The 11143-nt window shown below is 44.6% G+C and overlaps 1 protein-coding gene across 1 annotated transcript; it reads right to left on the bottom strand.

Moving 5' to 3' along the window:
- Positions 1 to 6741: 6741 nt before the first annotated feature.
- Positions 6742 to 8220, bottom strand: PI3 (peptidase inhibitor 3; the record flags this gene model as incomplete). Its single annotated transcript, XM_080683676.1, has 3 exons — positions 6742 to 6844; positions 7059 to 7327; positions 8142 to 8220. The coding sequence occupies 2 exons, from the start codon at positions 8218 to 8220 to the stop codon at positions 7071 to 7073; spliced, it is 336 nt and encodes a 111-aa protein (XP_080539802.1). The 3' UTR covers positions 6742 to 6844; positions 7059 to 7070.
- Positions 8221 to 11143: the final 2923 nt, after the last annotated feature.

Raw genomic sequence — 11143 nt, 5'->3', positions numbered from 1 at the left:
GACTTGCACTATAGCCATGAAAACCAACAGCCCAGCCACCACTGAAGGGGAGAATGGCTTTTATGCTACTCCAAAGCTCCATCTCCAGAAAATTGTCAGTATTTGACCCCTCTGGTAGCTTCATAAAAAGCTCCATTCTCAGGGCATATATTTATCTCACCCAACTCAGAACTTGCTTGTGGTGGGTCAATTTTTTGACATCACAGCTAATTCAAACAGTGAAGCCAATTGGAGCTAATAAGAAACTGACTATATAGCCCTGGATGGTGCGGCTCAGTTGGTTGGAGCATCATCCCATATACCAAAAGGTCATGGGTTTGATTCCCAGTCAGGAAACATACCCAGGTTGTGGGTTTGGTTCCCAGTTGGGTGGTTATGGAAGACAACCAATCAATATTTCTCTCTCTCTCTCTTATCAATTTTATTTTATTTTTTAATTTAATAAATCTTTATTGTTCAGATTATTACAATTGTTCCTCTTTTTCCCCCCCATAGCTCCCCTCCACCCGGTTCCCACCCCACCCTCTGCCCTTACCCACCCCCCCGTCCTCATCCATAGGTGTACAATTTTTGTCCAGTCTCTTCCTGCACCCCCACACCCCTTTCCCCCCCGAGAATTGTCAGTCCACTCCCCTTCTATGCCCCTGATTCTATTATATTCACCAGTTTATTCTGTTCATCAGATTTTTTTATTCACTTGATTTTTAGATTCACTTGTGTGTTTTTTAAAATATTTTTATTGATTTCAGAGAAGAAGAAAGAGGGAGAGAAAGACAGAAACATCAATGATGAGAGAGAATCACTGATCGGCTGCCTCCTGCATGCCCCCTACTGGGGTTCGAGCCCACAACCCAGGCATGTGCCCCTGACCGGAACCGAACCCGAGACCCTTCAGTCCACAGGCTGATGCTCCATCCACCAAGCCAAACAGGCTAGGGCTAGATTCACATGTTGAAAGATATGTATTTGTTGTTCATAATTTTTATCTTTACCTTTTTCTTCTTCTTCCTCTTCTTAAAGAATACCTTTCAGCATTTCATATAATACTGGTTTGGCAGTGATGAACTCCTTTAGCTTTTTCTTATCTGTGAAGCTCTTTATCTGACCTTCAATTCTGAATGATAGCTTTGCTGGGTAAAGTAATCTTGGTTGTAGGTTCTTGCTATTCATCACTTTGAATATTTCTTGCCACTCCCGTCAGGTCTGCATAGTTTCTGTTGAGAAATCAGCTGACAGTCGTATGGGTGCTCCCTTGTAGGTAACTAACTGTTTTTCTCTTGCTGCTTTTAATCTTCTCTCTTTATCTTTTGCTCTTGGCATTTTAATTATGATGTGTCTTGGTGTGGTTCTCTTTGGATTCCTTTTTATTTGGGGTCCTCTGCGCTTCCTGGACTTGTAAGTCTATTTCTTTCACCAGGTCGGGGAAGTTTTCAGTCATTATTTCTTCAAATAGGTTTTCAGTATCTTGCTCTCTCTCTTCTTCTGGCACCCCCATAATTCGGATGTTGATACGCTTGAAGTTGTCCCAGAGGCTCCTTACACTATCTTCATATTTTTGGATTCTTTTTTCTTTTCTTTTCTTTTTTTTTAAAAATATATTTTATTGACATTTTACAGAGAGGAAGGGAGAAGGATAGAGAGCTAGAAACATCGATCATCGATGAGAGAGAAACATCGATCAGCTGCCTCCTGCACACCCCCTACTGGGGACGTGCCTGCAACCAAGGTACATGCCCTTGACCGGAATCGAACCCGGGACCCTTCAGTCCGCAGGCCGACGCTCTATCCACTGAGCCAAACCAGTTTCGGCGGATTCTTTTTTCTTTTTGCTTTTCCAGTTGGTGTTTTTGCTTCTTTGTATTTCAAATCTTTGACTTGATTCTTGCGATCCTCTAGTCTGCTGTTGGATCTCTGTATATTATTTTTTATTTCAGTCAGTGTATGCTTAATTTCTAGTTGGTCCTTTTTCATATCCTCGAGGGTCTCGCTAAATTTATTGGCCTTTTCTAGAAAATTCTTGAAAAACCTTATAACCGTGGTTTTGAACTCTATATCCAGTCATTCGCTTTCCTCCATTTCTTTCATTTGTGACCTGTTTCTTTGTCTCCACATTTTGGCTGCTTCCCTGAGTTGATAGAGTGGTTTTGTGTGCTAGGTGTCCTATAGGGCCCAGTGGCTCAGCCTCCCCAGTTACCTGAGGTGGATACTCTTGGTGCACCCCTTTGTGGGCTGTGTGCACAGTCTTATTGTAGTTAAGCCTTAACTGTTGTTAGTATCACTGGGAGGAATTGACCTCCAGGCCAATTGGCTATGAGGATCAGCTGTGTCTATGCTGGGAGAACTTCTGTGTTGGAGACACCCTTATGAGACAAGACTTGCAAAAGCCTCTGTGCTCAGCTTGGATGGGGCGGAGTCTCAGGGCAGAGCAGACAACATTGGTTTCCCATCAGCCCTGCCCTAAGAGGACCCTGTGTCTCAGTATCCCGTGGTAATTGCTGCAAGCACCTCTGAGAGAAAGCCACCCTCGAGTTCTGCCCACTGCCAGACAGTCCAGTTTCTCCCCAAATGAGTCTGGGTCCCCAGAATCTCGCCCGGAACTGGAGTTCAATGCAGTCGGGAGCTTTTGTCTCCCTTCCGCTTGAGAAAGCCAGCCGCATACTCAGTTGCCTGTCCTCTCTGCGTGTGTACGCCTCTGTACCTCTGCCTTCCACAGCTCCTCTGAGTCTCAGTGTGTTTTTCTCTTTCCTGACAGTCCAGTTTCACCCCGTATGAGTCTGGGTCCCCAGAGTCTCGCCCGGAACTGGAGTTCAGTGCAGTTGGGAGCTTTTGTCTCCCTCCCGCTTGAGAAAGCCAGCCGCGCGCTCAGTTGCCAGTCCTCTCCACGAACATCTCAGTACCTCTGCCTTCCGCACCTCCTCTGAGTCTCGGTGTGCTTTTCTCTTTCCTTCTAGTTGTAGAATTTTCACTCAGCCAGCCTTCCTGTGGTTCTGGGTGATGTCCGTTTTGTCTTTTAGTTGTAGTTTTGAAATTGTTGTGCAAGGCAGCAGTTTAGGTGTTTACCTATGCTGCCATCTTGGTTTCCACCCCCTCTCATTAATTTTAAAAACAGTTTGGCATGTCACATTAAAAAAATATAAAAGGAAAAGGGGGCAATGAGATATCTAGGAGGTTTTGAAAACCTTTCTTATTCATGGGAATCCAGTAGGCTACACATGTACAAAATGATGTTTATGGAATCCATTTTGGAAACAGACAGCATGAGAGGTTTGAGGGTTGTGAGCTCATTAAGAGATGATCGCTTTCTGTCCTTAAACCTCAGCCACAGGATGATTCTAGTTCAAACAATGAAAATGAATCTTCATGTCATGAAGGAGAGCAACAGTGGTTAAAATGTGGCAGCTACCACTCCTGCACCAGCTCTGATGGCTAGAATGCCTATGCACATCAATAAAATTTTTATAGGTACATCCCATAATATTTAATATACAAACATCCAGTGTGTACATAAAAGGGGAAGTTGTAAACTGGCTAACAGTCATCAGCAAAATCAGGTTCACTGGATCTGGACTGACAGTCCCCTTCTCAACGTAGGCGCTCACATTAACTGATAACTGCTATCCACATCAAGGCCATTTACTTTATGGAAAAGACATTTAAAAACATATGCATTGCTAATGTTGTAAATGGGAAAAAAATAAATCCAAGCATGATTAATTACTTTGCCTGGATCAGTAAATACCAGTCCCAAGTGCTCAGTGTACCAAAAGACTAAAGCCATTAGTTAAATAAATCATCGTGTTGTTACCTACTGATGTTCCATCTGCTAATGCATGTTCATTAATTTGTGGACTTCATCCAATACACACACCAAGATTTTTGTTTTGTTTGTTTGAAATTCTCAGATCTCCTTTGGACACTTCTCTTCCATCACTCTCATAGAAGAATGAACATGAAACAACTTGTTAAACACAGTTTCCAAATTATAAGCCATTAAAAGCACAACTCTGGTCAGATTTCAGATCTTCCCCCAGAAGGGAAATGCTGTCAAGATTTAGAGGAGCAGAAAGATTATTGACAGGACACCAAAATGATGCAGAACACTTGGCCTTTCATGGAGTGTCCATTTACAGTTTAATTGTTATTATCTTCTCCCCAAATTACATTATCTTTGATTCTCCACTTTGGTTTGAATCATTCTATTATCCTGGAATTCTTGCTATGAACTTGATTTCTGTTTCAGGTAAAATGAATAGGTCAATGAGACTTTTTTTTTTAAAGGCTACTAATCCTCCTGACTAAGTCAACATCCTATAGAAAGAGAACAAGCATATTAGGACAGGTAGTTCCCAGCCTCAGCTCTGCCCTTGACGCCTAGTGTGAACTTTGATGACGCCTGTAGAAATCGGTTTCCCCATCTGCAAGATGAAGATCTGGATTATGTCAGCAGGAACTTTCAATTCCAAATTCAGTGGAAGATTGTGGCTCAGGCCCCTGGGACAGGCTGAGAAGCAAGTGGTGTCTGAGCATGACCCTTGTCACGTTGGACTCCTGGGAGCAGACACACATGACTGGCTAGAACAGAGTCTCCTCATCTGAGGAGGTTCTGGACAAGGAGAGCCTCAGAAGTGGCCAAAGAATGTCCAGTCATTATCAGTGACCCTGGCTGCTCACCCCTCAGGGTGCACACAGAACAGAGCCTGCAGGTGTAACATCAGGGTTACAGCTCAGCAGAAGCTCCTCTGCGGGAGAACCCCGTGTCTCTGGGAGGAGCCTGGTAGCTGCTGAACTGCTCCCAAGTAGCCGGGAACTTTAAGGCTGCGGTGCTCATCCTGGGCACTTCAGCTAGCAGCTGTGGTCCTTTCACTAACATCATGCAGCTCAGAACTTCACTTCCCCGTCATTCTTGCTCTCTCCCCTCCACTTCATGCAGAGCTGAGAAAGCCTTTTTTGAGGCATTAGAGGGGGTTAGGGAATATGGGCCACGAGGCCTTGGAAGCCCTACTAGCTCCTATTTCCTTCCTTTTTATCATAGGTTAAACTAGAGGCCAGAAGCTGGGGCTGAAAGACGAAATGGAGGGAGGGTGCATAGCAGCTGCCCCAGTGCTCACAGTTGGCATGAGATTGGTTTAGACAACTTTCACTTCATTTTTTAAAATTGATTTTGAGAGAGAGAGAGAGGGGGGGGGGGGGGGAAACATTGATTGGTTGTTGTTTCCCATATGCACCCTGATTGGGTATCAACATACCACAACCTGGTATGTTGGTATGAGGCCTGACTGGGAATCAAACCAGGACCTTTCCGCGCATGGGACAACACACCCAACCAACTGAGCCATACCGGCCAGGGCCAACCTTCGTTTCTTGACTGCTGTGTATATAAACATTGTTCCCATAATTAGAGCATATCCACCAGGCCAGTCTCAGGAGTGGGAAGCTGAGCCCATGTCCCCCATGGAAGCTGGAAGGTCCAGATGCCTGCTCTCCCTGCCTCCTCTGCAGCCACCCCAAGTGCACATGTACTGGTACAGACAACACATGCATAGGCTCCATCGCGGATGTGAGGACTAGTGATGGTAAAAAGCAGACACAGAAGAAGGATGGGGTTTAATCCAGCATCCAAAGGCTGCAGCATCTCACTTCCAGGAAGAGGCATGGAAGTGATGTCCAAGGCTATGGCGATGCTGGCTGGACAGGATGCAACATCAATTGAAGTGCCCGGAGGCAGCAATGGTATGCTGCACTGTGACTCGAGAGTAAAAGATTATGGGAGCTTCCAGGAGCCCAGGTATTGTGAATGAATTTGTGTCTCCATAAAAATGCCAAGCAGCAGAAAGGGAAGACATAGTACCATCTAGTGTGAAAAGGTTGAAATGTAACCTGTGATTAAAATAGGAACAGAAAGATAATTCAGGTTCATCAAAAGTGGCCTTGTGAAATAAATTATTGCTGATGGAGTAACTGACAGAAGATAACTGAGGAGTTGCTGTCAAGCTTGTTATGAGAAGGCACTTTCCTAGGGACATTTCCATGGTGACTGGGGAGTCTTTCAGAGGTGGCAAAGCTGGGGCTAGAACTCAGGTCACTGACTCCCAAGCCTGTGCTTTTCCCATCCCACCCAAAATGCTCCTCCTCCTCCTGTGGCTTTGGCCTCCAGAGAGCTTCATTGTCCAAGGGCAGTGGGGCAGTGGGGCCAACAACAGAGCCCTGAGGTCATTCAAGTTTGCCCAACAAATACTCTCCATTCTCGTCACTACTTGGATCTGCCCTGCCCCCAACTTTGTATCTCCAGAGAACACTATTCAACATTCCTACTAAAGGATTAAGGACTTGGTGTGTCTTGTCTCCTCATTCACATCTTAAAATCTAAAGTTGGGAGAGGATATTGCTTAATCCAAAGAGATTATGTGTTAATGGAGGCATCTTGGGCGTGAACAAGTGAAATTTCCAGATTTCCATTTCCTGGTGATATGGAGAATATAGTTCTGGGGTTGTTTATTGGATTTCTAATATTAATCCTTAGGAGTGGACCTCTTGCTCCTGCCCCTTGCTCTCCTTCACACCAGGGACAGCTCCCATGGAGCCCTCTCACCCCCACCCTCACTGGGGAGAGGGAGTCCCAACTCCACACCCACCTCCAGGAGCTTCCAGGAGCATAGAAGTCATAGGAGCCAAACAAATGGAGTAGAAAGCAGTCTTTTATTAGGAAATCACTGAGAGAAGCAGCCCAGGTTTAGGCATCCTCGATGAGAGGAAGAATGAGCCATGTGGGAAAGGCATTCAAATGCTGTAGAGACCAGGGACTGCAGTCCTGGGTCTTCACCGGTGCAGCAAGAACAGGCTCCACCTGGTAGGAGAGAGGAGAACCAGAGCTGTGAGTCAGCAGGTCAAAGCACTCAGAGGCAGTAGAGATAGGGTCAAGTCCACATGTCACTCCTCTAAGAAGCCCATTTACAGCCTCTGAGACCCCTCAGTTTCCCCATCACCTTCCAGTATCCTCCCTCTCAAGAACCAAGGATCATTTCCCACCGCTTAGCTTTCTCTGTGCCCTCAAGAGTTACCTCTTTCTCCATTCAGTTCTTATTCCACTTGGGCTTCATACAGACTCTTCCACAAGAGCCCATACAGCACTTCCTGTTCCCAGCACACTCTGAGTCCCTCATACAGGCGTTAGGCGGATTCATCATGGCACACCTCATCAGAATCCTGGGGCAGGAGCCAGGCTTAGAGGGATCTCTTGGTGGAAGTTGGACTGGACCATGCCCATTGACTGGACGTGGACCTTGTCCTTTGGCCACAACATGGTCAGCTTGTTGACCTCTATAAGGAACTGTTGAAAGAAGAAATGTACCCACAGTTAGACCCCATGTCCCTCTTTCAACTATCTTGTCTTTCTTCTTGGTCCAGTCACTGCTCACCCCAGTGTCCCCCAAATTATGACCCGAGTTGGAGGAGGATCACCAAGGCTAACTCGGGTTTGTGCTCTTGGAAGGCTATTCCCTGAGCTTTGGGGAAGGGTCTACAGGACCACGGTTTGCCATCCCTCCATTCCAAGTCCGGTGCTCAGGAGGAAATGCCAGACTGGAGTGACTCCAAGAAGTGAGACGGACACATTGTCACTTCTGAGGGGAGGAGAGCTCTGAGACACTTGTTAGGAGACCTGAGCTCCTCCTGGCTCTGGAGATTGCCTGGACAATTCCGCACCCTCTCTAGGTCGCAATGTCCTCCTTAGTAAAATGGTGGTCTTCTTCAAATTACATGCTTTCTGAGGCCCTGCAGGTTCTTAACCTCCTCGTAGAGGACTGATTAGTCTCAGGTGCTTTTACAGGGCAGACAGACAAGGGACAGACCCTACACCCAGGGCCCAGATTCCTGGGACTCCTCACTTCATTCTGTACAAGTCCCATTGTCTGAGGCCAAGGCCACATAACAACACTTCTTCCACAGTCTTCCTGTCTCAGTCCTGGGGTGAAAAGCTGGACAACTTCCTAATTTATCTGGATACAAAGGAAGTGACCAGAGGCTGAAATGAGGGCCTGAGCCCTGCCTGTTGCTCCAGAAGTGCTTCCTGTCAGCACCCAGGTTGCCCCTGACAGCCTCTCCTCAACCCAGCCCAGCCCCAGCCGGGCCACTTGTCCACTCACCTCCGCTGACAGCTGCCTGTCCCACCAGCATGCCGAGGACAAGGAGAACCGCCAGAACCAAGAAGCTGCTGGGTCTCATGTTGTCAGGAGGGTGTGTGGCTAAGGGCTGAGGCCAAGCCTAATTTATGTAGCCACAACTTGGCCTGGTGCCAAGGGCGGGTCTGTGGTATTACAAGGGACAGGGCCTACATTTTTGTGTTTCTACCAGGAACTATCCACCCCCAGCCTGGGAGGGACCTTGGGGCTTTTCCCAAAGACTATTCACAGAGGGAAATGGCAGCCACTGTGTTACGTCACCTATGATAGTGCCAAGAGCTATCCTACTTTCTCACGGGGAGCAGGGCTGTGGGCCCTGAGACACCATCACCACCAAATTCTTTATATTTAGAAAGGGTATGAAGCCCAGAGAAAAGACAGAAATCACCCAAGGTTATTCAGCAAGTCAGTGGTCCTGTGTTCAGATTTCAGAATGGAGGCCTTCTCCCATTACTCCCTGATCCTGCCAGCCCCACCCGAACAGTTTAACCCTCCCAGCATCAAGTTGGGCTTCTCTTTCATTTTCCCCAGGCCCTGAAAAAACAACAACAAAAACCTCAAAAGGCAAATTTGCCTTAAAAGTCTAATGGCTAATCACTGCACTTTGCCATTTCATGGATAGTCTCTGAAATGCACCAAAAAAGTAACAAGAAAGGTGGAAGTCTAGATCTGGAAGGAGATGATGCCTAGAAGTCACAATAAGAAGAAAACACCCAGAGAAGTAACAGGTAGAAAATAGAAATCATCTATTCTTAGAAGAGCACCCTATTTCTTAAGCGTCTAATGAGAACTGCTAATCATGAAAGTAAGGATGTGTGTTTGTGTGCCTCTGTTGAAGTTTAGGTATATTGAAGTTCATTACTTGAATGGTCATTAAGGGGAGGAGGGAAGCCCCTTCTTTTAGTTAACATGCTAGATGTGAGCCTGGGTTGGGAACTCTAGGAGATGGTTCCAGCCTGGGAGGAGTTCAACTGTGGGAGAAAAATGAACCTAATTAATACATTAATAGAAGCAGAGAGAAAGTGGCGAGAGAGGATTCAGAAGGCACCAGACCACCCTTCATTCACCTTTTTCTTAAGAGCAGTTCATCCCACACTCTTCCCACAGTTGGTTATGACCCAATAAACTAGCCTTCTGCCTAAGCTAGTCTGAGTTGGTATTTTGTCATAGCTACCAAAGTTGAGAGTAATAGAAACTAATACCCAGAAGTTGGGTGTTACCAGGGACAGAACTTGAAATGTAGATATGACTGAGTTGAGTTCAATTGAGACAGAGAAGAAAACAGACTAATTATTGGGTAGTAAGCCAGTAAATGAAATTTTAATGGTTTTTACAATCATATAAAAACACAAGGAGCTTATAAATAAATTTAATACATTCTGTGCAAGACAGCTACAGAGAAAATTATAAAACTTTAGTAAGAGACATTTTTTTTAACACTCCCAATTAGAAAGGTATACCATGCTCATGGATTGGGAGATTTAATGTGATAAAGATGCCAGTTCACTTCAAATTGATTTTTAGATTCAATGCAATCCCAATTAAACCCCCAGAAAGGTTTTTATAAAAGTAAGCCAAAACTTGGAAGTATAATTCTAAAATACATAAAAACATGCAAAAGGAAAAATAGCCAAGATACTCTTGAATAAGAACAATTTCATAAAACTTTAGTATAGCAGATCTCAAGGTTTCTTTTAAAGCTGTAGTAATTACAATAAAGTGGTATTAGAACAATGATAGGTAAATATACAAATTAAATAGGATAGAGGGTCTAAAATCAGATGCTTCCACATAGTAAGAGTATGTTTTTAATATGGTTACATTACATAAATAGCTATGGTTATATTAAGAAGACTGCACATCATAATATCAACATAGGTTCCTGTGTGGTTGATGGGAGGATAAAGAGGTGGGATAGTAGTAGGGAGAAGGCAAAGAACATAAATATTGCTTCACCAAAAAACTCATAAGCTCTGATGTATCCTACTGTATTTATAAATATCTTAGAAAAAGAACAACTATCACTAGATCTTTGTTTATTGGCTTCTGGAAATGTCCATAAAATCTAAACAGTAGAAAAAAAAACACGTTGGAGAGTGGTATCTGTGTTTTGGTATTTCAGGAGAAACACATAAAACTCCCATATATGCCTATATTTATGGATGAAAAAGAGGAAAGGTATGAGGGAATATCCACACTATGCTGGTAATGGGCAGGGTTGATGCAACAAGAAACATTTGCAGAAAAGGTGTAGGAGGTCAGCAACTGAAGTGAACTGAGGCTGAAGCAGGTCAGAGGCTCAGACTGAAATTGCACAGTACGGCCTGCAGAGGGAGATGGAGTTCAAGGCCAAGGAAGCTGAGGCTCTGGGATCCCCAGAATTGCAGCACTGAAGTGAAGGACATCCAGGAGAAGGTGACGATCCTTCAGACCTACTTCCCACAAAGCAAGGCTGAGGTCCTGGCTAACCTCTTGGCCTTTGCCTGTGACATCTGAGCAGGAATCCATGAAAACTACTGCGTAAATGGAGAGGGGACGAAGAAAGAAGCACCTGTTCCACAGATTGGCATTTTAGATGTCTCCATGGAATAGGAAACTTTTGCAAAACTTGAGTTATATTCCCCTGAAAAGGCATTAAGTTATTTCTGTCTATTATATAGCAGGTCTTTTACTTTTGGAGAATAGCAAATCTAGATTCTTTGTACAAACTTAGAGCTTATAAAAAGATTTTATCTTTTTTAAAAATATATTTTTATTGATTTCAGAGAGGAAGGGAGAGAGAGATAGAAACATCAGTGATGAGAGAGAATTATTATGCCCTTGACTGGGATCGAACCTGGGATCCTTCAGTCTGCAGGCCAGCACTCTATCCACTGAGTCAAACCAGCGAGATCAAAAGATTTCATCTTTTTACCTCATGTTTCTTAGAAATTTAATGCGTATACATAGTTTTCCTATGCCTTTTA

Source organism: Plecotus auritus (genome assembly GCF_963455305.1).
Source record: "Plecotus auritus genome assembly, chromosome: 8".
Lineage (NCBI taxonomy): Eukaryota > Metazoa > Chordata > Mammalia > Chiroptera > Vespertilionidae > Plecotus > Plecotus auritus.
This window is presented reverse-complemented; position numbering and strand designations above follow the sequence as displayed.